Consider the following 21003-nt stretch of genomic DNA (forward strand, 5'->3'; position numbering starts at 1 on the left):
TATGTAGACTCTGTTTGCTCTGGCAGGTGATGAGAGAATTGCAGTAATCCAAACGAGAAATTAAATGAAAGCATGAATGACAATCTCTCTGGATAAAACCATGCCAATCTTCCTGAACTGCAAAAAAACACGACTAGAATAACTGTGTTTCTTATTTATATAACCTGCTTATTCAAGGTGAGGTCATTATCAAAAATATCTATTTTGTATTTGATTGTATAGGTATGATACAAACTGCAATTTTTCACATTTTCTTGGTTCGAATCCCAGTTTGCATATTCCCCTGTGTCTCTTGGGTTAGGTTATGTGAGAGTGGATGGTTGTTGCCCTCTGTATGTCGGCCTTGTGATAGGCTGATGACCTGTCCAGGGTGTTACATTTACATTACATTACATTTAGCTGACGTGTACCTCGCTTCTCACCCAATTTCGGCTGGGATTGGCTCCAGCTCCCCCACTAACCTCAACGGATAAGTGGTTTATAGTTAATGGATGGATTTGTTGCTGTGTACTAGTGTCATCACAATGCAACCAGTAAGGAGGACAGCCTGTGGTCCAAAGCTGGCATAGTGCAATATTGTTTTCCATGTGATTGAGCTTAATTTCTCATTGCCTTTATAAGAGACCTTGTCTTCCCATGACGTAGTGACAGTTGTTGCCAACCCAGCAACACCACATCACTGCGGCTCCGAGAGCTTTACGCTGTGCAGCTTTCAAAGTATAATGACAACAATGAAATGAAAGCTGGTGTGATGTGCGCCGAAATGGTTACAAGAGAGTGACAGGAGACACATAGTCATGGTAAAATGATTCTGACTAAGCGGCTGATGGTGTGTCACTTTTCCCCCCAGACGTTGAAGAAGGGAGGTGGTCAGCAGGAGGGGCAAAAGGAGAAGGAGGAGATCCACTCTCTTCAGGAGCAGCTGGCTGCCTTGAAAGAGATCACAGTAGGTGGAGTTGCCTTTAGACTGCGATGACATCACCTCTCGTAATGGCTGCTAATTTGTATTAATGGCTCCACACGGAATTGAGTCTTGGGAGTTCCACCATTTCTCAAAAACGTCTTTGTCTGAATTCACTGTGCATAGTTTATTAGAGTTTTATTTTTGTGACAGCATCTTTGCTTTGCTCTCATAACGTCTCTGTCTGCTTGTGAAGGAGAGAGGCAAGGAGGGCACCAAGGGACAAATGGCCAAGAAGGAAACCCCTAGAGTTGAGAAAGAGTCCCAAAAAGCTGCCAAAGCAAGTATGTACATTTAAAATAAGTAAAATAAGTAGACGGAAGCAATAACATATTTATATACTGTACACCACTAGGTCTGATCTGGATTGTGTGAAAGCACCAAGTGATACTGGTACAAAAGAGCAATATGATACGAGCACGTAAGCCTTTAAATGCTGAATTTCCTCAGTACAGAATGAGCCATGAATATACTGATTCACCATATACAGTGTATAGGCTCCTCTTACATGTGCACCAAGCCTCATTCTGCACTGAGGAAAGTCCAACATGGACTGAAACATTTGCACTTTTGCATATTTGTTTCACTGTCTGTAATCAACTGCAATATATGTGTAATATAGACATTTGAAACAAAACATCCATTGCAAGACAATTTAATAATACCTGAGGCATGGCACTAAGGGAACTGCTGATTTCTACCATGAACCTGTTGGAATTACAGGGCTGTATCCGTGAAACAGAAAAAATATCATTACAGCTTGTGGATTACAACTGTAATTTTGATTACATCCAACTGCAATGTTTTAATTTGTGTAGTTTAGTCTAAGTGATGTATTATTACCTTTGCCCTAACATCTTCGAAGCTTGACATAAGGGAATGACCTGTTTACAAGTCTACCATAAGTCTGATCCTTATTTAAATGTTTTTTTTTATTCTGTAAAGTTTGTATAATTTCTGTATATTTTGCTGGTACTTGAAATGTAAGGAGAGAGGGAAGAAAAAACCTAATTCCACATTACAAGGTGCAATCCAGTCTGAGGCGATTCAAAACAAAAAGAGCCTGCACACTTACGCCACTCCGTCCCACACAGAATTGTATTCAAACAACGTTTCCATCCCAAGTGGGATCTTCGTCAGGTCCTTTAAATGTAGGAAACCAAATGTCTTGACAAGTGACATATTCTGTCTTTTTCATTTCCAGCTGGCGGCAAAGTGCCACAGAACAAGATAACAGACCGAGCAGAAGTCCAACAATCTAGCAACTGTCTGGACAAGTAAGTAACACATAACTCAATGGAGGCTTAAAAAAAGAACATGTGATGTGAAATCAATGTGATTCTCTGGGCTTTAGCATATTAACCCAGTCAAATTTGAGTGTTTACTGTGTAGTCTTCTCATTGTCTGCTCGTTCTCCAGTGTTAACTTGATTGAGATCTGATCTGATCCGATGTGATAGCATTTATATGCTCTGTTTCAGCTTGTGTATATTCTGTGGTAAAAAGGACGAGTCATTCACAGAAGATGGATTGGACCTTCATTACTGGAAACACTGTCCTATGCTGCGACGCTGCAGTGAATGCAGACAGGTAGACTCACATTCACAGAAGGTTTATCACTTCTTGTAATCCTCTTGAACAAAATCTGTTTAACCACCACCTCAGTAATACAGCATGAAGACATTGTGTGTATTTCTGCTGTGTGTTCACAGGTAGTGGAGATAGCCAGCCTCACAGAGCATCTACTGGGTGAATGTGAAAGCAATTCCAAGTTCGGCCAATGTCCGAGCTGCTCAGAGGCCGTGGCTTCGGAAGATCTAACTCGCCACGTCCAGGGTCCTTCCTGCAACCGTGAGTTCTGTCATTGTTTTACCATTGGGTAGGATTTAGTGGGATCTAATGGTGAGCTTGCAGATTGAAACCAACCCCTGAGTATGAAGTCCCTATGGTGGCCTTCAGGTAACATAATAACACAAAGGGTAAACTCTAGAGCCACTGTTTGGTTTGTCTGTTCTGGGCTACTGTAGAAACGTGGCAGTGCAACATGGCTGCCTCCGTGGAAGAGCACCGGCCCTTGACGAAGATATAAAGGGCTCATTCTAAATTAATGAAAACACTATGATTCTTAACAATGTTTTAAGGACGCACTTGTTCAGGTCAAGTGTCCCAGTAAAACATGTCCATGTGACATTGAGCCACAATTCAGATTTCATGGCCCCGATAACTGAAGCAGCTAAATGGAATTTATTATTTTTATTATTTACACCTGTGCTTTTCCTACTGTGACATCAAAATGTCTGATGTGAAAAAGGCCGATATCTGATTTCCATTGGAGAAAGAGCATCAGTGTGTGTTTGGTGGCTGAATAAGTAAAAAAAAATTGAATTACATTTAGTTCAACAAAAAGGTTATTTGCTGTTTTTAAGAAAGCTCCCAAAAGTGTCTAAAATCTTTATTTTGTATCTATTCTTAAATTTCTGAAAAGCAGCGACACTGAACTATGTAAATGTGAATATGCTTCAAATATAAATACAGTTATATATTTGTGGCCCCAAAGAAAGCCCCTAAAAAAACATGATGAAACACCAGAAGATATGCTCTTCATTCATTCAAGTACTTTTCCAAGTTTTTGGTTTCAGCAGAGTCTGGGCAAAATACCAAACCCTGTTACCACTATTTAGTGTCTGAAAGGTGAGGCCAGCTTCTCTTAGAGCATCTGCTGTTTGTTTTTACAAGAGGAATGGCCATTTAATGTTGATGTACCCACTAACCTGAGGGCGAAGCTCACTTAATCATTATATGTGTTATGAGAACCAGCTTCTTTGAATGATTTTACAATAAAAAGCCAGACAATACAAGGTTTACACTACATCAGCCATATGTTCTCATAAATAATTAACAGCTGCAGTGGACTTTTGTGTTGCCAAAACTTCAAGTCTGTCTCGGGTCTCTTGATAAGTTTGATAATTAGTATTTAGAAATGTGAACTGTAAGTTGAGATAGATAGTTTACCATTCTCCCATTCCTCCAAGGTATATTGCATTTTAAACTGTTCTCCTTCAGTGGTGTAATTTCATAATTTTCTTTAGAGTGTTAAGGGGTCTTTTGCTGTAATTGTATAATGGGTTAAAGGTGTCGTGTTTCTGTTTCAGCTCCCATCTCCGGTAAAGGCTCCAACCACTGTCCTTTGTGCCACAACAACTTCATGCCTGGGGAGGAGGTAAGACGTATAAGATACGTATCCATGTAGGAGATCCAGCTGTACCAGTTCTGTCACCATCATCTCAGTTACTGCTGTGTAGCTATGGTTGGATTTAGGAAAATTAGTGTTCCCTCACCTTAACCCTAAACCGATTACTGCGACATAAGCAACTAGAATGAGAGTGCATACCTCCACCAAGGCCCAACAGTCCCTTTGTGAAACAACTTTTAAATTCACTATATCCAGGTTTGTATGTGGATCTGCATTGCACACACTGCACACACTCATAAAAACAGTAATAGTCTCCTAAAAATGCCGTTTTTTTTCATCAAGATCTTATGAATTATTGTCCGAGAAATCAAGGAAAATTTGGAAAAATGTCTAATATCTCACAATGTTAAAGAAAGTTAAACACAATTTGCAGATCCGCCGCCTGATCCAGATCCACACCACAATTGTGTGTGTTTTTCCTTGGGTCATGCCCTACCCCTCCACAATATTTCAAATTGATTGGGTAGTTTTTGTGTAATCCTGCTAACTATCAAACAAGCCAACGAACACAGACAACATAATCTCCTTGGCGGAGGTAACAAAAAAGGACAATAAACAAAGATTTGTTTAGTTGCTTCCCAGATTATTAATAAGTCAAATTAATGAGAAAGAGAAAAAGAATCTGAATGTGGTAAAGGTGAAGTTCGATAAATGTTTTCACTCAGTGTGCTTTTCTATTTTCCCTCTTTTATATCAACACAGAAACTAGAAAGCCTCTAATATGAGGCCTGAGCACCAAACAGGTGTTGAGGTAAAACACCACCATTGTTGGCCTTTTAAAGACTTCAAAGGAAGGAGAAGCCTTTGTTCTTACTGGCTGAGATCAAGTAAATGCCATCACATTCTTCACATTCCTATAGCGCTCAACAGCGTGGACCCGGAAGTAAAAAATCCTATTCATTTATTGAATAGAGATTTTGATTATCAGTCATAATGTTGTAACCATCCAATGTAGACTTATAAACACTATATGAAACGCTATATACACAAATATTACTAACTACTAACTCCAATATATTGCAACACTATATGAACTAAAAGTTTAGATTCGAGAAGATGCATACCTTTGCCTTTTTTCCGTTTTCCGAATCAAATGTTTTATGGTCATGATTCCTCTCGTAGTTGGTCGGCGTGGTTCCATGTTAAAAATCTTTTTATACGGATTTTCTAAAACGTCAGTGGAGAATATTAATGTGAATTTTATTTCCGGAACCAGAGCCGTTCTAAAAGTGGGCAGTCGCTGTTACGCTCTATTAGTTTAAACTGAGAAGTAAAGATAATAATAGTCTGATTAGCTATTTATTGATGAAACGATATTCTTTTGACACAAATTATAAACACTGGACAAATTGTTTTCCAGCAGTAGTAGCAGTTCTCCTCAGACCTTCAACAGGAAGAAGTTGCAGATAACGTCATTTTTATTATTCAACAGGTAGAACAGATGAATGAGGAAATGCCATCGAAGTGGGTAACTCCAAAATATGAGCTTTCAGTGACTATAAGCTTTATGTTTTATATTACACAGAGACAATAGTTTACTCTTATCTTGCATACTTTAACCATGCTCATATTTCAGCTCTCCTGAGGCCGCTCATCCGTCCCTAATGCTTGGTGTCTGTCCACTTTTGTGTGACGGAGAAACGTAAAATGAATGTGGACTGCACCGCTAAAAGATGTAACAACCGTGTCTCCTCTCATTTGTCTTTTCCTCTGTCTCTGTCATTGCCGAGTCTAATGAATCATGCAACTCGTCTTTAGAGGAGCCTCTCTTCCCACTGGTACCTCGGATTGGAACTTTATTGTTGCTTGATAGGCTGTGTGTTGCCTCTGATTTTGAGGGTGTAAGTAAGTGTGCTGGTAAAGTTTGATGATGTCAGTCCTGTTGTCTGATTTGCTGAGTTTGAAAGGAAAGTGTGAGCAACGTAATAGAACAAAAATAGTAATCACAAAGTAACAGTCGTTCTCTCATAAAAACAAAGGTCCTTTTTGAAAATCTTGCCCACACACACCAAACACTAAAGCGTCTTTCAAAGTCGGCTGATCGCTCTGCAGTTCACTCGACACGACTTCTTGTCTTGTGAACGGGAGTCTGGCAGTGATTGTGACTTAATACAACACGACTGACTAGAGACAGGGGGCCACACACTACACAATCTTTCACTAGGAGAAACCAGGTCAGCCCGTCCTGAGCTCTGATTGGCTGTAGTTCTGATTTGTCTATATATTTAGCTTGTGAGAAATCTATTGGCAGTAGGTGAGCCTCTTAAGTTCACACATTACGACTTGCGACTGAATCGCATAGTGTGAACCTGGCATATATGTTTGACTTGCATAGAGTTCATGAGAAGAATGAGAGGAAAAAGTATTTTGTGTTAATTCAAGTGGTTACAGCAGACTTCTTGGGGGGTAAAAAACTACAAGGACTACAAGAAGTAGTGGGCTACATTTAATAAAATATCTCCTTTACTTTTGCCATTTTATACAAATCACTGATTGGCTGTGGTCAGATGTACGTCATATTGAAAATTCTAAAGCCACACAGAGCACTGCATTGATTGAGTGTTAAATCAGCCTCTTTACCAGCAGCCATTTCGACGTACAAGGAAAGGTGCACCTGACTTACACAAGACTGAATCTAGAATCTCTGAGACTTAAGCCTTAAAATAATTATCTGTTTCTTGTGAGACACTGCCACTGTGCTAATCCTAGAAAAAGAAATCATTGATAATTAAACATGAAAGTTTGACCATGTTGCGTTCCAGTTTTGAGTGGTTTGCTGTTCAGCCACTTACCACTGATGTGTCAATGTACGTATAAGAGATTAAGATATTATATCAAGATTTACTGTGAGTTATAACTCATCTGCGCTCTCATTCAGAAACTGAATCACAACATGCAGTCTGTCACCTCACACATCCTTAAAAATTTGGCGAAGAAGAAGAAACTAACGGAAAAGTCACACTCGCTGCCAGAGCTCCAGAGCACAGACCCAATGAAAGACGGCAGTGTTAGTGGGAGGGAGGGCGGCCATTCGGGCATTGACTGGGCCTACAGTCACCCGTGGTCGTCCCAGTCGAGAGGGTACCGGCATGAGGAGCGGACTCACTGAGCTACTTTTGTCCCCGTTCCAGGCCTGGAAGGCTCACCTCATGGGCAGGGAGGGCTGTAAACAAAACTCACGCAGGACTGCGGTGTCCCAGAGAACCCAGCCAGCACAAGGTAAAGCATTCATACGCCCTCCTCTCACACCTACATCCCCAACGCCGAGTGTGAGAGCTATAGAAAGTGCCTATGCTTGTTGGTGAAATTTTATTTTGCTGCTTTTCCACTATGGCTTCCTGCCTCACAGCACAGGAGGAGTTGTGCAATAATGGTGCCAGATGTAATTTGGAGGCTGATGTAGTGGGCGTGTGTGTATCCCTTTTTAGTGATATTTCACAGTCATGGTAGTGGCTGTATGCAGAATGTTAATAACAGAAACATTCTACAGTCAAGCCATATCTCAAGAACATATTACAGTGAGTGCTGGTCTTCAACATTATCACACTCTGAGACCAATACTGACAACGGATAAGTCATAATTCTACGATTTTCATTATATGACACGATTGACTGTTTTTAGCAACAGTGTATTCACGTTATGTAATTGCCTCTGTATAAAGCAGTTTTCATTGCTACTGCAAGAATTTTGTCTTTAAAATTGAATCCTTCTGCTCAAGTGCACAGAAAACTCTGCATACACACACGTGGTAGCAGGAGACAAAAGCTGTTCCATGGGCACTTCAGTCATCTTAGATATGAAGGCATGGCGTGATGAATCCTGTTAGTGTGATTGTCTGATTGTCTAAACAGATACAACAGTGTCGTTTTGAGCCAAATCTGGACCTTATGTTATTAAAGCACACCTGTTGTTACCACCAGGCACTACAGGTGGCGCTAAATCGTGCAAGGCTGAAATCTTAAAGGGATAGTCATTATCACTCATTATCTACTCACCACTATGCCCATGGAGGGGTGGGTGAGATGTTTGAGTCCACAAAACAATTTTGGAGTCTCTGGGGTAAACAGCGTTGCAGCCAAATCCAATACAACTGAAGTAACTTGTGACCACTTCTTCAAGCTTGACACTTGGATGACAGCACAGGAGCAGTATGGAATGCAACACTGTTCACCCCTGAATCTCCAGAAGTCTTTTGTGGATTCAAACACTCCACCCACCCCTCCATCGGCATTGTGGTGAGTAGATAATGAGGGAATTTTGTGTGACAACATCACAGACGAGGACAGTTAAACAGAAACAATCAAACTATCAAAATCTCCCATCATCTATTGAGAGCTTCGCTTAAATGCTAATGCCAACAAATTATTACTAAATCTTTGGTACTCAAATGGTCCACTTGCAACATTTCCACTGTTACAGATCCAGGAAGGTTGGATTAAGGTTGACTGAGTCATTAAGTCCTTAAAACTCAATAACCGTGGACACACGTAAGTCCTTACGTTTCGTCGGGATGAGCAGGTGCACACAGTGACATAAATGAGAGTGAGTTTGCTTTGACATTTTTCACTGTTGTCATGGTTCAAAGTTGTTAATTCTGCCGACATGACGATCCCAGCTGTAGTTCTCGGTACTCTGATTTAGTGGCATTTTACCAGTCTTCACAACGGCCAGTTTCTCTTTCTACTTACCCTTAATGGCACGTTTTCAGTCAACCTTTCTCTTACTTTTCATGGCTGGTTTTGAACTCACCACCAATTTGTCATCCTCCCACCACAGTTTGTCTGTGCACCTCAACAAAGGACTTTTGTTGTCAGACAAAATGTGGCTACGAGCCTGAAAGATGATCAGTGAGACGGCTTTGTTGCAGGTGGAGATAAAATTGTATTTCTGTCTGGACGGGGACCAGAGTGTGTCTGGTGTGTATCTAAAGGGACAATGGCTCTGCAGTGAATGTGTTTACTTATCGGGATTTCCCCCAGGAAATAGTTTGGTAAAGGTGATGATTCACTCTGATCACATCTCATCACACAATCAATAGAGTTAATAGATGACAGCATTAAAAGGAACCACATTCATTACATGTGTCGTATTTTCTTATAGAAGAGAAAATTAGTTAATTATTATTCGATAAAAAAAATTCTAATCAAAAATCGTATACAAATAAAGAAAGTCATACTTGAATATAAATGGAGTATTGATCAAAGCCTCTGGATCTGTTTACTGTTCTGTCTGTGATTTTGACGTTTTTCTGATTGTACTCATAGGCTGACAGTACACACTTATTATCTTACTGTACCCGCAGGTTTAAATAAACCTTGTGATAGACTGAGTGACCTCACAGTACAAATCTCCTGATGTCATGAAACCTTCATGTTTATAGTCACATAACAGATAACGCAGGCTGTTTTGTTTGATGGTTAACATAGTGTCAGAACACAGGGGTTTCTTCAATGTTCTTGTAATGGTTTACTGGAAGAGTATCATTGTGCGTGTGTGTGTGTGTGTGTGTGTGTGTGTGTGTGTGTGTGTGTGTGTGTGTGTGTGTGTGTGTGCATGTGCGTGTGCGCGTGTGCGTGTGTGTGTACAGGCAGGGCTGTCGGAGGAGCCAAGCTGAAGCAGGCCTTGTCGGTTGGGGCCAGAGGCAGACCTATTGGCAGAGGCAGTCGGATCCCAGCCCTGGCTCCTCTGGCCAGAGGACATTCGCAAGGGAAGCGATGAAGCTGGTTCCACAAAAGCACCTCTGGGGACATCCCAGCATCACTTGAGTCACTCCACCCCACTTCCACGCGTCCCTGTTCCCATGCTCCTGAATAAAGCACTTTTAGAAAAGGCATAGGACGGCTTGCAGATGTATTCACTGACATATGCAATAGGATTTTAAAGGCCAAGCCAGGCTTTTGTTTGAAGCCATCAATATGCTAGGACTTTTTAAAGCTACCAGAAAAGGAAATACATCTGTCTTATCAGCTTATGTACAGACTGGCATTACAACATGGTATTGTATTCACTTATTCAGACAGTGTGTAGATTTACCGTATTAACTCTTCTTAAATTCTTGTCATGTATTAACCAGTGACAGAGAATCGACACAGAGAAGAGATGACTGGACTCTTTTGTCTAAAGTCTGCGGTGTCTCGTAAATGCACTGACATTGCTGTTTTAACAGAGAGGGAACCGTCAGAACGAGCCACCATATCTTCGTTATACCCCGTCTGTTTGGTAAATACGCACGTCCTTCGAGCTCCACACCCTCAGCTCACAGAACAGGCTTCTGCTAATAAACACGTTGTCCCCGAGCCCCGGCTGAGATCATCTCCATGACGTCAGCGTAACATCATCAGGGTTACTCTCTCAGTCTTGACGAAGCTAAATACAGTGACACCCAAGACAGTTGTTTTCACGGGCTTGTAAACGAACATGTTTTTCCGATTTACAGCTGTGTACGAGCTGGTTAATGTTGCTTTGAATGTGAACTTTTTATTGCAACATGGTCAAAAAGGTTACTTTTCATCAATAGTGGTGTCTGAGCATGGTGGTCAAAACAGCCTAAAGGGAACAAAGGATTTAAAGAAAACGTTCCCAAGCTTTTAAGTTGGGAACTTTCCATAGACAGCGTGGCATCAATCAATTCTTCAGTGATGATGTCATCAATCACTGAATCTCAGCCACAGACGATGATGCTGTCTGATACGTGGAATCGCTCCTCTGCTTGTTGAAGGAGTAATGAGAGGAGAGGAGGAACGAGCTTCAGTTACAAGCACAGGACTCTTTCCTCTGAGACATTCTAGCAGACAATGCTTCGGTCCTAAAGCCATTGTGGACGTGGGGTAGCTTTACCGTCAGCTGCACACTCTGATATCTGTTTACATTTTTCTTTTCAAGTCATTTCATTCAGGACTAAAGCAGCACTTTGCCCAAAGGGACGATTCGTTCTTTTCTGCTGAAATTAAGACTTAATTTATTCTTCATCTTAATGCCTGTACTGACAATCCTGAGTAGATGGCACGTTTCTGTGCTTTACTGTTCTAGTGAGAGACAAAGTAGACCTTTTCAACTTAACAGAATTTTAGAATAAAAAAAAAAGATGGAGATGAATGTAAGATTTAGATCAGCACGTATTCTGCTGGATGTGACAATGGCTGACCAGCACAATTTCAAGTGCTTCGATGGCTTTAAACTGATTTCAACCACAATCTCCAATTTAAAAAGAAAGAAAGTTACTATATGATTGCTATTCTCTCACTACTGATGTACTACACAGGACTGTGACAGTGTTGATTGTAATATATCTGTGGTTCAACAACAGTTCGCGCAGAAATAACAAACGTCTGTGAGTCTCTGAACTGACTTTTAAAAATGGTTTGAAGTGGTGTCAGATTTTTATATATATGATACGAGTATGGAAAATGTGTGTGTGATAGCATCAACTGTTGTATTACTACACAAACAACTAAACTATTCCAATGTAGCTGATACATAACGGAGTATATATTTGGTTTCTAATTTGACAATCGATCATATTGGCTTTAACATGCTTCTGTAGTCTGTTGCAACAGTGGATATTTAATTGTGTTATGAATACATTCTGGCATTAAATGACTATTTTTCTGCAAATGTGAGTGTATTTGTTTTTTTTTTAAAAAGCATCACAAAGCTGCACTGCAGATGTGATTTCACGTGACTGAAGGTTTCTGTCCCTATTTCTACCAAAGTGTTAAAATGACCCGAGACGAAGCTCTGTCAGCCCTTAGAAATCTGGTGAAACACCCTATGATACACAAAGAACATACAAACACACACTTGTTGAAGTAATATCCACTCATCTGCAGTGAAATCATTTCCTGGTGATATGTTGTTCTCCAGCTGTTGGCCACCAATGACACACCCATTCATTCTGTATTTATAAATTTGACAGAGAGATCCAGCTTTATTTACACTATCATACAGAAATCCACAGTTTTACAGACCAGTTTCTTTGGGGTTTTCTTTTGGCCTGTCTCTGAAAATCAAACACAAGTTAATCAACACTTGCCAAAAAAAACAGGTGAAATAAAACAATATATTAACTTAAATTCAGATCATTTAGATTTTTTTTTTTACAATTTCAAATATACCCTCTAAAGACAATCACTCAGCTATGAATGAGCTGGTTTGAACCGTGCTGTGAGTCCGAGCAGTTCATCTTGGACATCCTGAAGTCACAAAAATCACAATAAACTGAAACAAGTGTTTCTCTTGAGTCGGGTCTTTTATTTCATGGCAATGCCTCTGGGAGGACACTGGAGGTCAGGTTTAAGACACTGGAACCAGGAGACTCCACTTCGAGATGGCACAGAGAATCAGAAACCTATAGAGGCCTTCCTGTACTGTTTGGACACTGTGTGGTAGTGGTTTCCCAACATGTAAAAATCCCAGTAGCAAGACATAGGGTGGTGGAGAGGAAATCCACCCTGCACAACCACTGGATTCATTTTATATAGATGTAGTTGTTTGCCTGGTGACAACCCGCCCAATTCCATTCATTGAAATGTGTAAGGATCGTCATGTGTGAAGACCACACGATGCAACATATAAAGTACATATTCAGTTCAGCTTTGGTCCTTTTATATGCTTGCGTTGATTTAACCTGACAGTCACACGGAGGTCCGTTGCGCGCACACCAGGTCCTCCGTGTGCACCACGCTCCACATCTTCAGCAGCTCCACCGCGCTCAGCTTGTGCACCACTATGAGGTTTTTGTAAAAGCAAGGCTCGCTGTTCATGGGGCTCACCCTGCGCCGGGTGATGCCGAAGGTCCTGAAGCCCGGGTGCATCTGCGGCGCCAAGCGGAGCTTCTGCAGGCACATGCCCAAAAACACGTCATCGATGGGGTACAACTCCTGGGCCTCCGAGACCACGAAGAGCCTCCTGGCCAGCGCGGAGGACATCAGGAACCCCCCGCCGCCCACATAAGGCGGGTACGGCTTATCGTACAGCTCTTTGGGGATGTAGTACTTGCTCTGCCTGTTCCGGATGGGGATCGCCTTGGAGATGGTGTCCCCGACGAACAGGTCGGCCTCTTTGCGCTCCTCCACCCTGAAGCCGATCAGCTCCAGCAGGTTGTGCGTGTTCACGAAGACATCGTCATCCCCCTTGAATATGAACTGGACGCCGGAGCAGTAGATGCCGAACCATTTGAGGAAGTTGACCTCCTTCAGGGTCAGGTTGAAGAAGGTGTCCATGAAATCCCACTGCAGGATGTCCCCGTAGATCCGGTCCTCGTACTCGATCAGTTTCTGGAGGTTCTTGGTGTCCTTGCCGGTCGTGGGACTCCCCAAAAGAAACAAAGTTTTGATTTTCTTCCCGTCGATGGTTTGCTCCTTGCCCCAGGTTTTACGCACGGCCTCCCGCCGGTCGTGCTGCTCTATAACGGACTTGACCACCATGAGGAGGTGCACGTCTCCGTCCGCGCATTTCTCCGGGTGGTTGATGAGCATGGGGAAGTACCTGCAGTGTCTGTGCAGCACAAACTGGTGGAATCTCGGGTCCAGGCGCCGGAACCAGTCCTGCTTCTTCACGGATGCGTCCTCGCTGCAGTTGAGAACCTGTGCGTCCCAGGACGCAGGAGTTCCGTTTAAAACCCGCTGCGCGTCCAGCTCGTTGTGGAGCACCGGGGCGTCCGAGCTCCCCACTGCACTTTTCACGTCTCCCTTCTTGAATGAGAAGCAACCGGAGCCGCACCAGTCTGCGTCCCTTGAGTGTTTAACCCCCAGCCCGTCCTTCTCCGCCAGCTTCAGCTTGTGGATCATCAGAAAAGACGCAAAGACCAGAGAGAGGCTCAGCAGCGGCTTCAGCAGACCGAGACGCTTCCTCCGGAAAAGGTGATCCATGGCTGTCAGCGCTGCGCCCCGCAGAGACCTTCACAAGCGGGACCCTTCATAGTGTTTCACAGCAGTGTGTCCGAGGGGAGTCCACCACCGCCGCTGCCCCTTCTCAGGTGGACACCGCAAGGTGTGTCCTCCGCTACGTGAGAGCGCTGACACTGGAGTGGCCCCGGGGCCCCTGCTGCCCATGTCCCCGCGCTGCGGAGTAACACATCGCCTCTCCTCCTGGTGCGTGTCCCCGGGCAGGTTCTCAGTGAGTGACTGAAGTGAGCTGCAGGACAGACCCACGTCTTTCTCACCCACAACTCCCCCACTGCCACATATCTCCTCCCCCCATCATCATCACACTCATCTGCATGTGGCAAACACCTTTCTTTCTTTCTTTCTTTCTTTCTTTCTTTCTTTCTTTCTTTCGATACAAAACTATATACAAATTTGGTTATTTCTTTCTTTCCTTCTGTCTTTCTTAAAAAACGATATCAAAACTCTGTATGTCTTTCTTTCTCTAAAAAACTATATCAAAATAAAGATTCTTTCTTTCTCTAAAATACAATATAAAAACTTCAGATTTCTTTCTGTCTTTTCTCTCTTTCTTTCTTTCTTAAAAAACAATATCAGCCTATAGGCCAAAGACAATATAACATATATGCTAATAATCATAGTTAATCAGGCCACAACTAGAACTTAATAGAAATGAAACAATGATACAATAATTCACATTCATTAGAAATGTGTAATAGGCTACTATAGACACATCCAATACAGCACAGAACATGATAAATATTGCCATTCAACAAAACTTGTGTACAAGAGCACATCTTCACTATTCAACATTTTGGAAAACACCTTCTATTCATTTTTAGATTTAAAAAAGGGGGGTCTGTTTTTGAGATGTATATATTTATAGAATTCGACCAAAAGAATCGAAGATTCTTTGCAGGTGGAACAACAGTCAAACTTCCCATAACTTTCGTAAAAGAATTGTATCAAAAACAAAGGGAACGTATGTTGGTGTTATTTAGACAATGAACAATTGTAACTGGTCCTATGATTAACCCGAGGGCTATATGGTCTCGCCCGTTGTTAGATCACTGATCGCTTGGTTCCTCATTCTGCCCCCAGGTCACATAGGTCACCCACACAACAGCTTCTTTCACTCCCCCTCTCTTCTCTCATAATTAAAGGACAATCATGAGCTTTTCTCTGTTGTTGCCCCCATGTTTTAGTCTCCTGTTCAGTCTCCTTGTCTAATCCCTCGTTAAATCTAATTTATGTCTTTATGTTAATATCATTGATTTATTTAATTATTTTTTTTCACCTTATTTTCTTATTACCTCTTTCATATATTTAGATTCTATCATTGCACTTCCTATCCTTTCTTTTAATCTATACTTTGCCATAATTATAAAGCACCTTGCCTCCGCCCCTGTTGTTTTGAACGTGCTATAAAAATAAATCTGGCTTGACTCAAATAACAGTTTATTTGAAAATAAAGAATAGTGCTGTTGTTTCTCTGCAGTATTTGTAAATAGCATGTTTATATATGTATATTTATACATGTTGTTCATATGGGTGGCATTTTAAAGGCACTCAGCGCCATCTTGCGGACATAATTTTGTAATTACATTCTTCTTCCTCATCCGTTCTGTCACCTCACACTTAGTTAAACCTAAACCACAAATTTACATTGATTTAACCATGAACCTGTTCATCACTGCGTGTGACTGGAACCACAGAACAAGTCATCAGAGAAAATGTAAAAGACGAGTGTCCCTTAAAATAATCCATTGTAGTGATGATAGTAATGGTTCCTTATTTACTGTTATTATAAATCACATTGATGAGGATGAGTTTAATACACTTTTTTCGTTTTCTTTTATCATTTATTTTCTTCTCCATTATAATTAGGGCCCGAGCACCGAACAGTGGGAGGCCCTATTGAAATTGTAAGGATTATTATTATTATTATTTTTCTTTTTTTCAGGCAAATGAATTGGCTTTTTGAGGGCTTTAACATGCTCAAATTCTTACCAAAATTTGCAGAAAATTAGAAAGTGGTGAAAATTTACGTATTCTGGATTAATTTTAAATGGGCGTGGCTAAATGGCTCAACGGCGCCCCCCGGAACGCGTTCACATTGACCGATCTTCACAAAAATCGATACACAGGTGTATCATGACCAGACAAACAAAAAAGTCTAGAGGTGCAATTTGAAAAACAAGATGGAGATACAAATGTAGCTGAGCGTTTTGTTGTCTTATATGTCAGGCCTAGGCCGAAAAAGAACACGAGAGAGGGTCATGAACTCGGGACATCACACCCGTTTATTGCCCGTCACATTTCCCCACTCTCCTCTTCACAGAACCCTCTTCCGTTAAAACCCCCTTTCAAAATAAGAGTCCCAACTAACAACCCGCTTACAACAGGAACTACACATCAACCCTCAACAATAAAGTCACTAAATAAAATAGCTTACACAAACTAACTCAAAGATCGATTTTTCGTCATTAGGGCCCGAGCACCGACGGTGGGAGGCCCTATTGAAATTGAAAGGATTATTATTATTATTCAGGCAAAAGAAGGGGCTTTTTGAGGGCTTCAACATGCTCAAAAATATTCTAAAGTTTGCAGTAAATTAGAAAGTGGTGAAAATGTACGTATTCTGGAGTGATTTGAAATGGGCGTGGCAAAATGGCTCACCAGTGCCCCCTGGAACGCAGCCCCTAGGTTTCCCTTTGACCGATCTTCACAAAAATCGTAGCCCAGGTGTATCGTGACCAGTCATACAAAAAAGTCTCAAGGGGCATTACGAAAAACACAACAGGAAGCCCGCCATTTTGCATTTAGTGGCCATTTTGGCCATATTCCACATTTTTACTTTGACGAACTTGTCCCAGGGCTTTTATCTGATCAACTTCAAATTGAGATGAGTGTCATCACAACAAGACGGAGATAAAAACTAACTCAAAGAACGATTTTTCATCACACGGTGTGACCGTGGCATGGCATCAAAGTTTGATTACACGCCATCAAAACACAAGGTTCTGTATCTCGGACATACAAGGTCCAATCGTACAATATTTATATAATATATGGCATTTTGTATGGGACTGCATTAGTTCCACTCAGTGTACCTAGGCATTGGTTATTAAATTAGGCATTGCTGTATTTCAAATAAACACATTTTCAAGGTACAACTGGAATTGAAGATCTCTCACCTAAGATGGAGCACAAAAATAAGGGAGCATCAAAATTCTATGATTATATTTATTTACATTTCCAAAGTTGGAGGGCCTTAAAATATGTTGGGAAAGGGACTTTGATCATGTGATCCCAGAAGATAACTGTAAAAAAACTTCTTTGTGTCATGGTATTGTCATAGATTAAACAGAGTATTTTGGACTGATTACTGCCATCTACTGAGTTGGTGCACCGTTCCTAGAGGTACTGCAATACAAGGTCGATCCAAGTGGAATCAAGATTCAAGATTCAAGAGTTTAATGTCAAATGCACAACAATTACATTAAGCAGTCGCTGGCAATGAAATGCTTGGGTCACAGGCTCTCTTATAGCAATGCTCCGAATATTACAAGCAAAAAAATATTGAATAAAATAATATAAAATAGAATATAAAAAATTAAAAATAGAAAATAAAATATATATATATAAATATATATATACACCTAAAGAAAAAAAACAATAGTGCAATTATGTGCAATAGTGCAAATATGCTAAGGTGCTGGTTTAGTGGAGTTATTGCAGATTGGAGGAGTTTAAAAGTCTTATGGCCTGGGGGATGAAACTGTCTCTGAGCCTGGTGGTGCGGGCCCGGATGCTGCGGTACCGTCGGCCAGACGGCAGCAGGCAAAACAGTTTATGGTTTCCTTTGATCTATTAGTCACATCATAGTCCTTTAACCCCCTTTGTTGGAATTTCTTAAACCTCCTTTGCTTCAATTCCTTTAACCCCCTTTGCTTCAATTCCTTTAAACTCCTTTGCTTCAATTCCTTTAACCCCCTTTGCTTCAATACCTTTAAACTCCTTTGCTTCAATTCCCTTCCTATTCTTTAAAGATGCTCTTTATCTCAGAAAAATAAGAAGTCTGCACTAACCAGCGAATTGGTAGAACAAAGAAGATAAGAGATTTTTCATGAGAATTTGGAAAACACATCTTGAACAGCGAAAATAACAATTCGTAACACACATTGAAACAAACAACAGTCGCAATGGAGATCACTCGGAGAGTGAAACAAATGGATATAGAGGTAGAGACTGTCCGCCCGTATTCGAGTCCTTTTTTACGAAGATCACTGCAGAGCAGTGGGAGCTGTTGAAGTCATGCAAACCGGATGAAGCTACAACATTTATGTTGGCAGATCTTCTGCTGAAGTTAATGACGACCGTTTCAAATGCCATTGCAAAGCGATGTCCCGATGCACCCTTGTCTGAGGAAGAAGTTCGGTCCATTCTGGGCGACACTCTCAACGACAGTCTTTCACCAGGCACAACAAAGTCTAAGAGTTTGGATAAGCTCACAGACTTGGTTGTAGAGGAGGTGACGAAGACTGTCAACTCCACCTTGTCTGCAAGCTCCACCTGTGTGAGCTCTGAGAAGCCTATACCAACCCGCCTCATTAACCCCGCTAAAGTCCAGAAGATGATCTGTTATGCCTGCGAGACGTTAAAGGCAGATGCAAAAATCGAACTCTTGCTCGAGTGTCAATCGCGCAGGCGAAGTCGGGCCATTTCCTCAGAGGAACAGGATGCTTCAGATGATCCCATTCGGATGTGTAGGACCTCTTCAAGCTCCCACTCTTCAGGAGTCAGCTCCAAGTCAGGTAGTTCCTCAGAGGGAGGTTCAACAACAAGCAGTATGGACAGTGGGAAGATGCTTGTCCAGGAAACAATCAACAATAGTTTGACTGACATCACAGACTTCTTTAATGAGTTCAATGACAGCCTCTTTCTCAATTCATCGTTTTCTCCAGAGATTGATATGGCTTTAGATGAAATTATTGAGTCAATCAATAAGGAAAGCAAAAATGGAAAGGAATCTCCACAGCCAAACCTCTCAATCAGTGAAGGAATGAGGACGATCAATAGTCTTTTCATAAAGACTTTTGCCACAGCAGGGACGCTTCAAATACTGACAGGGGTTGCGAAAAAATTCAAGGAGGAGACCAAAGTCAATAGGAGGCTGACGATACAGTCATTGATGGCTAATATTGACGCTGTGCTTCTGGAGAAGGAGAAGCCGGGAGGTGGAAATGAAAGTTCTGCATTCCCAACACTGAAAAAGCCTCCATCTGAAAAGGTTCTTGTATTCACAGAACAGCTTTCAGATCTCATCTATGCGTACATCGCACCTGGAAGGAATTCAGACATTAGTTCAGGTGCAGCGAAAAAGGTGGCTGTTCCTAAGGCACACAGGGGCATATATGCAGAAATTCAGACCAGGGTGTTTTGTTTTCTGTCCTTGATAAGCTGGTGGCTGAACAACCAAGTTAACTGCCACACAAAAAGGGTGTCAGAGGCTTTTTGGCCATCGACTCACTGGAAACAAACAAGCAGTCATCATCATCAGAGGTCAGCAGCATTGAGGAGAAAACATCGAAGCAGTCAACATCATCAGAGGTCAGCAGCGGAGGGAATGAAAGACCGAAGAAGTCAACACCAGCAGTGTCCAACAGAATTGAGGAGAAAGGAACGAAGCAGACGTCATCATCAGAGGTCAGCAGCAGTGGGAATAAAGATCGAAGCGGTCAACACCAGCAGTGTTCAACGGAATTGAGGAGAAAGGATCGAAGCAGACTTCATCATCAGAGGTCAGCAGCGGAGGGAAGAAAAGACCGAAGAAGTCAACATCATCAGAGTTCAACAGCATTGAGGAGAAAACATTGAAGCAGTCAACATCATCAGAGGTCAGCAGCAGTGGGAATAAAAGATCGAAGCAGTCAACACCAGCAGTGGTCAGCAGCATTGAGGAGAAAACATTGAAGCAGTCAACATCATCAGAGGTCAGCAGCAGTGGGAATAAAAGATCGAAGCAGTCAACACCAGCAGTGGTCAGCAGCATTGAGGAGAAAAGATTGAAGCAGTCAACATCATCGAGGTCAGCAGCAGTGGGAATAAAGATCAAGCAGTCAACACCAGCAGTGGTCAGCAGCATTGAGGAGAAAAGATCGAAGCAGTCAACATCATCAGAGGTCAGCAAAGAAAAGGAGAACTCAGCATCATCAGACAGCAACTCCAGGGAGAAGATTGTAAAGATGCTGGCAGCAGACAGATGTAAAATGTATGTCAGTGTTCTCTTGGACCAGCTCATCACACGAAGCTATAATAAGGCAAAGGTGACCCGGACTGATGTCGACATAACAGACACAAGTCATCATCTGCTGGAGAGAATATGGGCCGAGGTCAAAGACATTGACTCAACTTTCAACCCCAACACAATCCTTGACGAGGTCATTTTCAAGGAGTTGTGTAAGAAGTGGCCTTGTCCAGAGATGCTATTGGTTTCCTTTCTTTTAAGAGATCCAGAACTTGAGATATCAATTAGCTCCTCTTTGAAAAGACGCCTGTGCAAAAAGCCTGGCGTCTTCTCCTCTTTCAGAGCAAGGTTCTCTTCCTTCTTCCGGAGATAAAAGGTGGATGATGTTATTCCGATAGCTTCACTTTCAAATTTAAATATGTTTTCTCCATGTGCTCCTGTTATCCCCACATTTATAAGAATGAATAAAATGTATAAAATGGAATTATTTGCTCTCAGTATTTATTCCACTCAGACTTAAGTCTTGTTGTGGCTTTTCTCCAGGTGCTCCAGTTCCCTCCCATATTTAAAACAATTCTTAAAAGATTCAAAATCGAATAATTTGTTCTCAGGATTTATTCCACTGAGACTAAAGTTTTGCTGTTTTACAAGCTGA

The 21003-nt window shown here is 41.7% G+C and overlaps 2 protein-coding genes across 2 annotated transcripts in view; one reads left to right on the forward strand and one right to left on the reverse strand.

The window, feature by feature from the left end:
• cep104 (centrosomal protein 104) overlaps nt 1-11828 on the forward strand; it is a 35038-nt gene extending 23210 nt beyond the window's left edge. The window contains exons 15-22 of the mRNA XM_035159778.2: nt 851-946; nt 1158-1245; nt 2166-2238; nt 2442-2550; nt 2673-2811; nt 4113-4180; nt 7345-7432; nt 9802-11828. Coding sequence (XP_035015669.2) covers nt 851-946; nt 1158-1245; nt 2166-2238; nt 2442-2550; nt 2673-2811; nt 4113-4180; nt 7345-7432; nt 9802-9932 — 792 coding nt within the window. The 3' untranslated portion in view covers nt 9933-11828. The remainder of the gene's footprint in view (nt 1-850; nt 947-1157; nt 1246-2165; nt 2239-2441; nt 2551-2672; nt 2812-4112; nt 4181-7344; nt 7433-9801) is intronic.
• Nucleotides 11829-12113: 285 nt separating this feature from the next.
• b3gnt7l (UDP-GlcNAc:betaGal beta-1,3-N-acetylglucosaminyltransferase 7, like) lies at nt 12114-14352 on the reverse strand. Its single transcript, XM_035159779.2, has one exon. The coding sequence runs from the start codon at nt 14081-14083 to the stop codon at nt 12848-12850; it is 1236 nt and encodes a 411-aa protein (XP_035015670.2). The 5' UTR covers nt 14084-14352; the 3' UTR covers nt 12114-12847.
• Between the last annotated feature and the right edge of the window lie 6651 nt (nt 14353-21003).

Source organism: Hippoglossus stenolepis, chromosome 6, assembly GCF_022539355.2.
Source record: "Hippoglossus stenolepis isolate QCI-W04-F060 chromosome 6, HSTE1.2, whole genome shotgun sequence".
Taxonomy (NCBI): domain Eukaryota; kingdom Metazoa; phylum Chordata; class Actinopteri; order Pleuronectiformes; family Pleuronectidae; genus Hippoglossus; species Hippoglossus stenolepis.

Bases quoted from the DNA above. Each gene is read 5' to 3' on its own strand.
- b3gnt7l (XM_035159779.2), bottom strand. From the start codon at position 14,083: ATGGATCACCTTTTCCGGAGGAAGCGTCTCGGTCTGCTGAAGCCGCTG.